At 38.2% G+C, this 14,520-nt stretch overlaps 1 protein-coding gene across 6 annotated transcripts in view; it reads left to right on the forward strand.

The window, feature by feature from the left end:
- NRXN3 (neurexin 3) overlaps positions 1-14,520 on the forward strand; it is a 1,506,001-nt gene that overhangs the window by 535,012 nt on the left and 956,469 nt on the right. For all 6 annotated transcript variants that reach the window (XM_047863767.1, XM_047863768.1, XM_047863771.1 and 3 more), the window contains exon 6: positions 2,232-2,435. In XM_047863767.1, the coding sequence (XP_047719723.1) occupies positions 2,232-2,435 (204 nt within the window). The remainder of the gene's footprint in view (positions 1-2,231; positions 2,436-14,520) is intronic.

The raw sequence follows: 14,520 nt of genomic DNA on the forward strand, positions 1-14,520 counted from the left end.
TACCATGAGGCATTGTAGATGTGCTTTCAGTGCTTAGGAACATGGATGTGTTCATGGCAGAGCCCTCTGACAATTGGGCAGAATGGTTAAGGATATAGCTGTGAGAATCAAACTGCCGGTGTTCGACTCACAGCTCTACCATTTGTTATCTGTGTTACCTGGTATCTATAAAATCTAATAATGATATTTTCCTCTTTGTGGTGTTCTTATAAGCATTAATTGTCTTAGTGCATGTAAAATTCTAACAAGCACCAGGCAAATGATGAGTTCTCAATAAATTTTAGCTATCATTATTGATCTTTTGATTCTGCTCTTCCAGGAAATAAAATAGTTTCTTTCGCATCTGGACCATGTTATGTTTCCCATCTAAGAATGCATCTTCATCATATGTCTTTCATTGTGGCAGTGTCTGTAACTGTCAAACCTTTATTTGTAATCTTAGAGTTTTCAGATTGTAATGTACAGCCATTAGCATGTTGTGGGTATTACCCAGGTGGTGGTTGCTCCTTGGGAATGAGCAGGTGTATTTATATTGCTTGTATAAATAGGGTGGTGGTATGATGGTGATATAGACTGTTTTGAGTACCTTCCATGTGATTGGGCTGGTATCTTCCTGATCTGGTTTTTTTATACATAAAGGCAGACAATTTTTGTCTCTTGTTAACTGTTAGGTCCACAACACTTAGAAGAGTGCCAGGTACACAGCATCAGAAATGAATGCATCATGGTACTTCTCAATCTAAAACCATTCACTTCCCATATCTTCCCAAGTCCATTGATTTTATTGCAATATCAAAGAACAGTTATATAACTACTTCTCAAAATATGCTTGATGCTTTTGTTAAATTTGATAGCTTGTTTTTATCTCAGAATTCCCCTTCTTTCTTTCCTCTATGTATACAGATGCTATTTTATCTGTGACAAATCTGATGCCATCACCTCTTTCATTACAAACCCCATTCATCTACCAAGAACATCTCAGACTCTACCTTATCTTCTCTACTCACCTGCATACCACAGTCTCTGTGTGGCATGAATGCCCTGAATGCCCCTGGATTTATAGATATTTTCTGGGTCGGTCATTTAACCATTTGTATATTCTAGTACAGTTACTTCCACATGCCATGTCTCCCTTCATAGCAGGGTCCTTATCTGTTTCACTTTTGAACCCTCCATAGTACGTGTAGGTAGGTAGCAACTATTTGGCAACAGTAAATATTTAATGAGGGCCCAGTGAGTGCCGGATACTGAGCCCAGTGACAGGTTGGCTTCATAGGAATGTGAGTGATTATTTCTGTGTTCTCTAAAAATATTTGCTAAATGAATGATTGAACAAATGCACATTTTGAGCAGCATGGTGTTGTAGAACAGGTCCTGGCTTTGGTATTGGACATACTGGCTTAAAATCCAGGCTGACTTTGAGATGTTAAAATCTGCCTTCAAAACCCTTGGTTTTCTATTCAAAGTAGGAATGATATATCCATGTTGTAGCATTAAGTGAGATGATAACATAATGGGGTGGAGTGGGAGGAAGGGGGCTCCTAATCAAAGTGCTTGGACCAGAGAAGCATCAGATTGGGTAGAGTTTCTCCCTCATAAGAGTGCTATTTGAATAAAATGACTGACTGTCAGGGTGTCATTATTTTTGTTGTTGTTGTTCTAGCTCTAGTTCTGTAGATCCTCTTTGAATGGGTGAAGCAAACTTGTATAGTGCCTGGCCACTAGGGCTGTTACAGGACCAGACCTGGGCTGCTGCTCTTTCCTCCTAGAAGCTCTGGCAAATGTCTGTTTGCTGTGTTGGTTAAAAATTGCTGTTTTCCTCCTATTCTTCATGAAATACTTCCAGGAGTCTAAGTTTTGTTTAATGCATTTTTGTTTTGTCTACAGCACATAGAATTAAATTATTACTATTTGTGGGGGCATTTATACATTTACAAAACATCTTCATATCCATTATTTCATTTGGCACACTTGCTAAGTCTGTGAACATGGTAGGACAGTGACCAGTGCCACTGTATGCCTTTTAAAGGCAAATAATGAAATAGAACCTCAGAGTTTAAGTGGTCTGCCCAAGGTCACATAGGTTAAAAGTGGCAGCACTGGAGGTCTATCCAACACGGGTCACCTGACTGCAAATTTGGTGTCCTCTCCTCCCTACTCTACTTACCCTGGAAGCAAAGAGAAACTCTGATATCCTTTATCCTGACATTCTCCTCCATTCTTCTTTGCAGAGGCGTCCATCTTGAGCTATGATGGCAGCATGTACATGAAGATCATCATGCCCATGGTCATGCACACTGAGGCAGAGGATGTGTCCTTCCGCTTCATGTCCCAGCGAGCTTATGGGCTGCTGGTGGCTACTACCTCCAGGGACTCTGCGGACACCCTGCGTTTGGAGCTGGATGGGGGGCGTGTCAAGCTCATGGTTAACTTAGGTATCGTATGAAGTACCCTCTGCCACTTCGTTTGGGCTTGTCTACCCTTTCTTTTCTGATTTTCATTGGTTTGATTGAATTCTTTGTTTGTTTCTTAAAAGTTAGCTGCTCACCTCTTGTTTAATAGATCAAGGATGAAACCTAACAGCAACAAACACCTTCTCCTTGTTTCTGCATGAGGTTTTGATGTCAATTTCTGGTTTCTGACAGTGGTGGTTTTTTTTTTTTACTAGATTATTTATTTTTTAAGTTTCCTTTCTTGGTTTTTTGGAACCGTTTAGCTTTGTGTAAAACACGCTACTTTGGTCCATCTTTTGATCAATCACATTGCCATTAAGTCCGGCTCTTTGGTCACCACTCAAAACAGTCAAAGCTGAAGGCAGAGATAGGATAGCAAATGGAGGCAAAATGGAGGTTGGGTTTGAGAGACCTAAGCTTTGCGAGTAGGATGAGAGCTGCATTGTTTCTTTATCTACAATGACTATTCAAATGGGGAATTCTGGTGGCACTGGTATCTCTTCATACTTTAGCCTAGTGGGGAGGACAAGTCAGGTTTTTTTCTGATGTCCCATTAAAGAAATAATCCTATAAGTTTATAGAGTCTCTGACACGTAGAAGGAGAATGTGGCTCCTGATATGTATCCTCTTCTTCCTTCCTGACATTCTTACCCATTATCTAGCAGCCCCTTTTATAAAGATTGTCCTGTCACACTGTTATTCTCCAATTTATCTGCCCTCCTCATGTAATACATATCAATTTTTCCTTAGTATTTAAAAATTATGACAGTTTTAAATTTGCAGCTTTATTGTTCTTCCACTGCAATTACATGTAACATATACTTTGGAAACTCCCCTCCTGATGGCCTCACATTCTCTCCTGCTACTGACCTTCTTGACTGGATTCTAATTGATCTTCTATGGAGAATGGGGACCTCTTGATTTCTGGAAGGAAAGAAACCAACCTCATTTCTACTCAGTAGAAAGTCAGTGCCCTATGTCAGCAGGATGAGTAGTATGGTTGAGTTCAAGCTTCCTAAGCTATGGATTTATTTGGGTATATAGTATATGTTTGGATACAGAGCTCCTTCTTAAAGATTCCAGTGGAATGGGTTGTCAGAGGCATGGAGAAGACATGATGAACAAATATACCAGACACAAGATCATATAAAACCTTAGATGGCCTAGTGGGAAGGTGGGATTTGGAATCCATACCAGTCTTACCTGCTGTCAGGTCAACTGGTTGTACTTGGAAAATGCCTACACTACAATCCTAAATATCTCTAGGACACAGAGGACTGTTTTGAGCAGTGGCTTTAGTTATGTCTTTTTTTTTTCCTTCCAATTTGCAGCTTTTACAACACTATGCCCTTTTTCTTGTCCGACCTCATTTGATTTCTGTTGTTAGTGTGTCTCTTGGGTTTTTTTTTTGTTGTTGTTGTTGTTGTCGTTGTTGTTTGTTTGTGTATGTGTGTGTTTGGTTATTTTTTTTTTAATTTTTTTTTTTGCTGGATCTTTGTGTTCTTGAGTTTTTAATTCTCCCCACCATCAACCATGGTAAATCAAAAGATGGTATTCAACCCTTCAAAGGCCCAAAGCCTGCGGCCCGCATAGCAAACAGCCTTGAGAACAGAGTGTACTGAGCAGCCTGCAGGGGCTGGCAATACCCCTGTCCCTTTCACCTTCCCTTCCCTACACCATCCTCCCTACCCCCATCAAAGCAACAAAAGAGCGTGTATGACCTAAAACCAACAACCAGTAGCTGATTGTCTACTTCTCTGAAAAATAGCAGAAGACATTTTGAAAAAATAAAAAAAAAACAAAAAAAGAACATAATGACTTAAATAGCTTACAGAAAAATATGATGACAATTTTTAACTCTGCATGTTTCAGAGCAAGAGAGAACCATATATATAAGGATGATTAGCCCCATGGGGCCCTGTGGAAATGTATACTGTCTTTAAACAGAATATATATTTTTCTTCTTAGACGTTGTTTTGTAAAGATGAGAAAGCCAATGGTGGTAGGTCTCACATCTTAGGAGGAGAGATGGGGTGGAGGAAGATAAAAAGGGATGAGGAAGGAGTGGACAGATTCTCTTACACACACACACACACACACACACACACACACACACACAATCAGAGGTCCCATGTGTATTCCTAGAAACCGTTATTTTTCTGTTTTAAACTCTGCCTCAACTGTGAGAGAAGTGCTTCTCAAGGAGACTACTTGACTTCTAGCACACACTCAGTCTAGCTCCTCTGAGGTAGAGCTATCTTAGGCAAAACAGAGTAGGAGAACCTTGTGCTTTTCAGAAGTAATAGTGACTTCTTTTTCCCCTGAAGAGTAGGATTCACCACAATGACTGGTTTGAATTTCTTTAACTTTCTTTCAAACCTAACTTGAAAAACCTCACTGAAATTCCCTGTGCTTATGTATACAAAACTGTTCACATCCATGCTTCATTTAAAGGTACCTTCCCTCCCCAAATATACTCCTTTATGAATGTTTTCTCTCCTTATTATGAATTTATTTTTCCCTTTTCATTGGAAGAGGGAAGAAAGCATCTCTAAGTAGGGTTTGCATTCACATTTATTCCACAAGAATTAAATTCAAGCTGATCAATTTGTTCACCATTTCAATTGTGTCTCTTTTCTAGCATATGCTCAAGTGATATTACATTTTATTTCAAATTGGTCACACATATAAGCTCATAATATAAAGTCTAGTATGTATATATTTCTTTGATGTAATGTATCCATCTCCTAAATGTCAAGGAGACTAGGCTTTCCTGAGGGTCTTGATCTCTGAAGACAGCCAGATGTGGTAATAGCTGGTGTTGAAAAAGGTCCTACAACACTGCACATTTTTAAAAGTTGAGAGATTGGCTATTGATCAATCATATTTTGATCTCTTACAATTAAAACATATAATAATTTCATTATCATAGTATATTTAAAGATTTAAAAACCTTATTTCAGTCCCCCAGTAACTTTATGAGATAAATCATGCAAATGTTTTTATGCTTACTTTCACATCTGTAGATGTGAAACAAAGAAATGTTTGACTTTTCAAAGCTAACCTAAAAAGTTGGCATTGGAGTTGAGCCTAGAACCTGACTTTCTAAAATGCTGGATCAACATGGGTTATCTGTTATCCCCACAGCTCAATACTGTGGATCAATGACTTGGTGGTCTTGATGACTGCTTTCGTGATGGTTACCTTTTAAACACGCACAGAGGGAATCTTTTTTCCTTAGTGTCTGGTTTGGATTGAGCCATATGGCTGAAAAGTCAGTCAGTATTGACACCTCATTTGTGGCCCTTTAGAATCCTCAGCAGAATGCCAGCAACACTTCTTCAGTGGTGGAGGCTCATAGGGAGGCTCATGCAGTTTGGTTAATTGCATTCCAATTCTCCAGATGTTCTCTCTGGCAACAAAGACTTATTGACTGCCATTTACTCTGTACATTGTTGAAGACACATTCACCTCTTCCATGCTCTCAACCCAAAGCTCATCAATCTAGAAAATAATTTCTCTTCATTTACTAAAATAGAAAAACCTAAATTAAACATAATGAACAGCACAGACATACACAGACATGCATATACCCCTCAGATACCTTGCCAAGGCTAAGGCAGAGGTAGAACTTTGGCTGCTACTGAAGAGAGATCTAAAGGATGTTGCTTTCCCAACTCAGTTCCCATGATTCACTTTTCATTAAAAAATATACCCTCACTATCAAGACCACCTTCTCAGAGCCTATGAGCAAGGCACTGGGGTACATATTTTTTCCCCTTGAACTAGTTATTCTTCAAGTAAAGAATCAAAATAACCCATCCCTTCTTGATTTAACCAGTTGTCTACCATCTCAAAGCTCCAGTTCCTCACATTGGTTTAGAGACACCATTCAGTTCATGGAACCATTTGAGTGTAGCCAGCACCTCTCCCTAAACCAGGTCCTTGTCTAAGAATACAATCTTCAACAGCATAAGAATCCAAAGAAGAGAACCACTTCTTATTTATGGTTCTCAGGTTTGCTGCTTTAGGCCCACTCTTTCTCTTCCATTCTCTCTTAAGCGTGTGCATACACCTGTTTCTCCTGTCTCCTTAGTACATCAGGAAGGGGCGTCCCTCCAGCTTTGCCTGATGGTAGGTGCAACGGGTAGCGGAAGCCCCACCCCTTCCTCCCTACTTGCCCTCCTCCTTCCTAGTCCTCACCAGGGGCATGGCCTCCTCTGTTTGGTGATCGTACCGGTTGCTCCAGGGCTGTTTGCTCCCACTTTTCTGTTGCGGTTGACGACACATGACAAACCTAACCGCACGAAACCAAACCCAGATTTTTCTCAAGAGATGTTCTTCTGGGGAACAAATAAGCATCCTGCCTCCTTCCTCAGAATGAGTGGGTGTCATATATTTCTCCTCTCTGGATTGCACACAGTTTCATTCTGCCCTGTCCTTTGCCACTGGTTCCTTTTTCACTTGCTTTCTTAAAATCGTTTACTTTTGGGAAATTCAAATGGTGGCATTATCCGTGAAGAGTCCTCCAAACTATTGGTTCACCTTGAGGCAGAGGAGCTCAGTTTCTAACTATTTTTCCCTGTAACTTTTTTTTTCCTTTTCTTGTTTTACTTCTACTTTTTAGTATCTAGCTTTAAACTAATTGATATTGGAATTCCCACATGATATATCAAATTTATCTTCAACTGGGCAACTTTGTAACAATCTGAGACATTTTTTAACCATCTACCTAATCCCCTACCAATAAACATTGACTCTACTCAAAACCTTTTGTGCTGGATGTCCACGACTCTAAAGACATACTAATAAAAGGATAGATACTCTGATCTCTGGCATAGGATACTCTGTCTGGTTACCAGCACTGGAAAATTAGCCACCCTTTTTTCCCTTTCCTTCCTATTAAACAATAAAAAAAAAAAAAGAATTTTCTCCCCTCAAGATGCAGAATCATAGAATGAAATAGGTAGGATGTCAAAGGTGCCTGAGACCTCCTCCCCATATACCTGTCTCGCCTTCTCCTTGAATGCTATAGGCACGTGATTTAGTCTGAGCATTCAGGCAGGAAGACGGAGATGGGCTTCATGAGTGGGTTGGTCTGGGAGCCTTTGAAACAATAGCAGAGAAACCAGTCAATTGTATTACCATCATACAGCTCCTTTTACCCCACACCCAACCCCACCTCTCTAAAATCTGGGATGGGTGTTTGTGCGGTTAGCTGTTTGCAAGTGGCCATTTTATGACAGGAAATGACCAGGTGGTATTAACCCTTTCCTTATATCTAGGGATAACGGCAGCTCTGCCTACGCAAATTTTTAGAGCATCTGGGGCCCAAGCAAAGAAGAGGGTGGTGGGAGTTTGTTTTTAGAAAAAGAGAAAGGGTTAAATACTACACTGAGAAACTTCATGAACAAATCTTTTAAAAAATTAATGTGTCAGATTGGTAATATATCTTTGGAATGCTAATACAAAAATTGTGTCGATGCTACTTTTAAATACAAATTTTGAGAAAAATCATTATGGGGGCAATAGAATATAACCTGCATTTGGTGGGGAAATTTTTGCATCATTTTCCAAGTTGAACAAAATTAATATTTCAAAGTTCAGGTTTGAAATACTTTATATAAATGAATAGGTTTTTGAAAAAAAAAAGGAACAGCATATTCGGTGTCTATTGTGGATATATATGTATATCAGTATATATCTCTATACATATGTGTATATATATATGTGTGTGTGTGTATATATATATGTATCCAACTTTACTAAATAATATACTGTACATATACACCCACCCTTAAACTTGTACATACTGTATATATATAAAATGGCCACATTTCTTGCGTGTGTCTGTCCCCGGAAGGGTGGACTGATTGTTTTTGGATGTCTGCAGCTGTTACCTTGAAGGATGCGATTTCATCTTTCATTTATTTTTCCCCATCTAGACTGTATCAGGATAAACTGTAACTCCAGTAAGTTTTCCCTCAAGTTTCATTTTGTTCTTAAAAAAGAAAAAAATTGGCTTTATTTTGTTTACTGTTTTATGAGCTGTTTTTTATTTGAATTATTTTATGTTCTGACTATGGAGTTGTGGGGGTGGGGGAGCTGGGGTTGACCAGATGAAGGGCTGGTGAGGGTAATGGGCTGAGTGTGGCTCAGGGCTTGGTTTCTGAACTGGGGCGGGTCCTCTCTTCTTTCCTTGCATTTGCTTTTTATGCAGAAAAGGAGGAAAGGGCACCTGTATAAGCAAACAACTTAAAAATGAAATAAATGGTAATTTGTTGTTTTGGGGAAATAATCCTCAAGGGTGGACCAAAAAAAAAAAAAATTTAGAGCAACCAGAATGCACTTCTCCACTACCAAAAGCTTCAGAAAATAACTGCAAAGTTCATGACCCAGAAGGTGACTGCCAACTCTGACGTTTCTTTCCTGGCATTTATCACTGTAGGGATTTTTTTTTCTCAGAGGGTAGGCAAAGCATTGTTCTTGGTGATAATGTAACATTTTAACCAAAGACTCGAGACACAGTCTGGCTCTTCTGAATGAAAAATTGCAGCCTATTATTTTTACTTTACCCCATTCAAATATTCCGGTTCTTGAAGAAGAGTGTTAATGAAGTGCAGGCTGAATATTACTTACGTGTTTCTTCTTCTGCCTCACAAAGGAACGTTAACTGGAGTCATGAGGTAGGAGAATAGGAAGAGAAAGAGGAAGGATGGGCAGAAAGAATGTTTAGTTGATAAAATAAATAAAGGAAGAAATATATTTTGAGTCTTATAGTATATCAGTTAAGACAAATAACTAAGGTAATTAGGGTAATTAGCTATAATAAACAATCCCAACATTTTAATGGCTTGACAAAAGATTTATTTTCTTGTTCAGGCAGAATTCAATGCCAGTGACAGCTCTCTTCAAAGACATAATTCAGGCATCTAGGATTCTTTTATGACCTGGGTCTACCACTTTGGAGTTCTTCACTTCCAGCCATATCCATAGGGTAGAGAAAAAGAGCTTGGATGGTTATGCATTGTGTTTTTATTGCCTTGCCTGTGAATGATGTACAGTATATCACTTCTGCCCATATGTTGTCAGATATGACTCCATCCAAAATGCAAAAGGAAGTTGGGGAATATGGTTGTCCTATGGACCCAGGAAGACAAAATTAGATTAGTTCAGCATCTAACACACATAATTCTCAGTATTATCTCTTAATTTTTTGCTTCTTTCCTTACTAGGGTCTTTCTGTAGGAAAAAAATAAAAAGGAAATAATTCAACTTTTATATTTACTTGTTTGTTCCATCACATTAGAGATTTTATAGGTGCTACTAGTTTAACCCTCTTTCGTGGGAGATTATTTCATCAGGATGACAAAGTAATAAAGCCCAAATCCACTTTCTTTTTGTCTTTTTTGGGGGGGGGAGGGGGAGGGAAATGTTCCATGTAAATTAACAAAAGAAATATAAAAAAAATCGATATAAACAACCACTTCCTAAAGTAGAGTGCTTTATGCTTGTCTTGGCGTCACTTTCAGCTAATTTAAGCAGTGTCCTATTTTGCTGTGTTTAAACATTTCTAATTAGCCAGAAATTTCTCATGATATTTAGATCATTAAAGGCCTAATTGAAACATCCTTTTTTTCTAAAGACTGGTGTTTTCTCTTTCTTTTAAGTAGCTTTATTGAGATATAATTTCCATACCACAAAAATCATCCACTGTAAGCTTACAATTCAGTGATTTTTATTAAATTTATAGAGTTGTCTAGATACCACCACAATCAGATTTTAGACCATTTCCATCACTTCCCCAAATTTCCCTCCTGTCCCTTTGCAGTTACTCCCTGGTCTTACCCTTAGCCCCAGACAACTACCAGTTTGCTTTTATCTCTATAATTGCCTTTTCTGGGCTTTTCATATAAATGGAATCATATAATATGCAGTCATTTGTGTCTGGCTTCTTAAAAAAACATATATATACATATACACATATAACAAAAAACAAAAAATCATATATATGTACATATATACATATAACAACCATATATACATAAATGCATACATATACACATATATATGTATATATATGAAAAGTTTTTTTCATTTGCTTAATATTTAGAAGGAAATAAGATGGAGCTGAGCATGAAGGTGGAAAATTCTCATTCAAGGTTGAATCTGGCATCTTCTGGCATAGATGCCTATTTGCAGAACAGAGAACTGAGGTAGTTATTTGATCAGAATATCAGGATTTGCTTTTTGTGCTCTATCCAGACTTTATCTTGTAAGTAATTCCACATACTCCATCTGATCAGCCATGAAAAGTCATCATAAGACAAGTTCCAGAATTCTTTCTTCTAGGAAGACAATACCTCTTCTCCAGGTCATATATGCTAGCAGGTTTTCTAAACCTGATAAAAGATTTTCTATTCAGAGCCACCAAAACTATCACTGAGAGGAAATATGTCAGCAAAGATGTGTTCCCTACTTTGATCACAGTATAGAAAGAGTATAACTAGTTTTAGTTCAATATTTAGCTAAAGAGCCAAGATTGGATTTTGGAAATCAACTTTGAATTCTTAAGATAAAGCTCTAACATACTAAGGAAGTTAATTTTGGCTTGAACATGAGAGAATATATAGTGCCCACTAACTGAACAGTGGTTGAATAGAAACAAAGGAAAATAAAGCGTGAGTCCTTTAATCTAAGCTCTTTAGTGCTGAGGCATGTAGATGTATACTGAGCGTAGTGTAGAGTCACAAAGTAAGAGTGTTACATTTTCTTAAAGTTAATTTTAATTGTTGATTTGGAGTAAAACCTTGAATTGAAACTAAAGTGATATATTATGCAGAAGAATGCAAATAAATGTGAATCCTATTTAGTTCATGAATTTTATGTTATAAGAAAAACTAAGAGTCAAAGACATGTCATTTTTATTATGTATCGTCTCTTTTCCATCCCTGGCATTATTGGCACTTGGGTGGAAAAGTACGAGAAGGCTATGCAACTGAAACTGGTACAGGTAATCAGAACTCCTAAACTCCTCTCCCTGTGGACTAGATGTCAGAATTCATAGTTCACTCTATTATAGGATCTCAAGTTGTTTCCGTGATAGGCGTGCAGATCTTTCTTCTTAAGCAGTTTTTGGGATAAGGTTGATTTGTATCCTGAGTTTGAGAGAGAGGAATTTTCCTCTTTTCTCTCAGTCTTGTCTCCAGGTGTCATTTCAGTAGAAGTCAGAGGGTGTTATTGCTTACATTTCAAAGCAGAGTTTCCCCTTACCCCTTGAAGGGACATGCTGAATCAAACTTTGACCATGTTTGAATGTGGGGTCCTGAACTTTTGCAGTAATTCTTTTTTTTAGAATGCCTGTCCCCTGGAAAGTCAGGTAAGATACAGAATGACATCATCTATGGGATTTTGTTTTTCTTCATCTGCTGCAAAACATTTGGGGGAAATGGCTGTTTCCAGGGGTTGGTGTAACACCCTTTTTAATGGAGAAAAGAGCATGGAAAAGAAGGATGATCTAGTATAAGGAGAAACATTGGGCCAGGATAGAGGACAGTGATCTTGAGAGAAAAGCCTCTTCTTTTGGACTTTGTTGGCTGGTCCTTCTGTCAGTGACTTTGGCCCACCTCCATGCTGAGGGTTTCCAAGAAGAAGAAACATTGTTTTTAAAACAGCTTCTCTACCTTCCTTCCTCTCTTTGTCTTTTCCAATTCCTTGTCTTTCCACCTGGTATCTGTGGATATACTTATCATTACTCATCCTAAATCTTGCTACCCCTGTTTTCCGAATCCTCCAAGAATACCACATCATAAATTCTTCTCTGGCTTCTATCACCAAACATGTATTAGTGTACGAATCAAGGTCTTTGGCTGAAATTGGGACATTGTTGGATTTGGTTCAGTTGGCTGGATTATTCAAAAACATATAAGGAAATTCCAGCTTAGAACATACTTTAAATGCAAAAGATCAACAGAGTTGGCAGCCATCATGGTGATTGAACTGTTGGGTGGCCTGAAGCACTGCTAAAGAAAACAGGGATGCTTTCTGGGGAATTTCTGGAGGAAATCACCTGTTCCTATGGTTCCAGTTCTTTGAGGCTGGCAGCACCCTAAGAACCATGCAGTTTTGAAACAGGTATGGACTTCTTATTGGTCTCATGGATGTTTGCTCAAATCAAAGTATGGAAAAAGGTTTGTTGTTCTTTACCTTGTCTGATTCTGACTCTGTCGTACTATTTCCTAGCCCCTAATTTATTCTCTCCCTTTCAAGCCGTGCATAGCATAGCTTGAATAAATATAGTGGACTTATCTTAATTATGTATGAATTTAGCATGAGTGTATTTCGTGAACACATATAAATGAATATCAATTTCATTCTTTTGTGGGTTTTTTTGCCTTTCTGTTCTCTGAAAGGCTAATTCCTCTGTGTATGGTCATTTTCTCAATCTTTCTAAAAAGATTCACCTGGAAATCGTGAGTTTGTGTACATGCCTAGTTATTTAGGCAGACGTAGAACCCCCTCCTCCAACTACTTTGAACTTGAAGCCTCAATTTATCTCTAACAAGGTTCGTTTTTTCTTCTCAGACATAAAGGAGAAAAAAAGTAGAGTGCCATGCAAAAAAGTATATTGACCTTAAAACACTCGAGTGTCGTACTGTAATCATGTCAGAGAACAGCTTTGGTAATGCTGTCCACTTCCATAGACTCTGTTATCTTTGGAACATCATAGAAATGCACAATTATATAAGAGCTGTATGAGGATAACATCACAAAGATATGATACCTCCAAGTCATACCTCTGAAGGCCACTAGTATTTACTAAATATTCCTTCTCTTGCACCTGCTTGCCTAGCGCCTGGTTTTTGCCTTTTGCGTTAGCTTCTGTGCCTTGGTCTGTTTTTAAGCAGACTCAATTTCCAGTGTTTTGGCCAAGTCAACAGCGTGTGGGTGTTTCTTGCTTAATTTAGGCATAGCTTAGTGAACTGCAGTTTTTTAAGCTAGACTTTCATTTTTTTTTCACTTCCTTTTTCTCTTTCTTCCCTCTGTATGTTATCAGTCTATGTGGCTTTATCTTTAGGTCTGGTATATCTAGAAATTCCAGAGCTGACTTGTTTAGCTCATCTCTTTAATTCAGAAATTCATACCTCGGGTCACCCAGGAAGGCTCACTTCTTCACTATTAAAAGTTTTCTGAGAAGGAAATTCTAGAACCCTCTTTGGTATTTCTTCCAATATTTGGATAACCTACCTGCCAGTCATTTGCCTGGCCATATGACTTCTCTTAGAGTTTTAGCGGAGATGGAAAATCACAGAGCAAGATCTTCTATATGAAAATGTATTGTGTATCAGACTATCAACATCACACCTGAGATTCTATTTCCATACTAAATGATTATGCTTACTTTTCTACTTTTCTCAAAATCTTATTTAAAAAAAAGTATATATAATTTTGTTTCTCTTGGGAATGTTTTATATTTTTTATAATGTAAAAAATTGTACTGGAACAAATGTATAGTAAAAAGTCTCACTCTCATCCCTATTCCTGGAGTTCAAATTCTCTTTCTCAGAGGCAACCAGAATTACCAGTCTTTTGTATATTCTCTCAAAGAGAATCTGTGAGTATACAACATAGAGCTGTAACCATATTGTACCCCTCCTCTTTTCCCTCCTTGTCCTTCTTGACACGGTATTTAACACATTCTTCTGAATCTTGTCCTTTTTCACTTAAAATGTTCTAGGGACTGTTTCATCTAAGAATATTAAGGTTTCCTTTGTCATTTTTTTTAACATTTTTCATTTTTGAGAGACAGAAACAGAACATGAGCAGGGGAGGGACAGAGAGAGAGAGGGAGACACAGAATCTGAAGCAGGCTGCAGCTTGTGAGTGGTCAGCACAGACCCCTATGTGGGGCTTGAACCCACCAACTATGAGATCATGACCTGAGCTGAAGTTGGATGCTTAACTGACTTAGCCACCCAGGTGGCCCTCCTTTATTCTTTTTGATAGTAACATAATACTGCATTTTATGGAGATATTATAGTTGATTAAATCAGCACCCTGCTGATAA

Source organism: Prionailurus viverrinus, chromosome B3 (assembly GCF_022837055.1).
Source record: "Prionailurus viverrinus isolate Anna chromosome B3, UM_Priviv_1.0, whole genome shotgun sequence".
Lineage (NCBI taxonomy): Eukaryota > Metazoa > Chordata > Mammalia > Carnivora > Felidae > Prionailurus > Prionailurus viverrinus.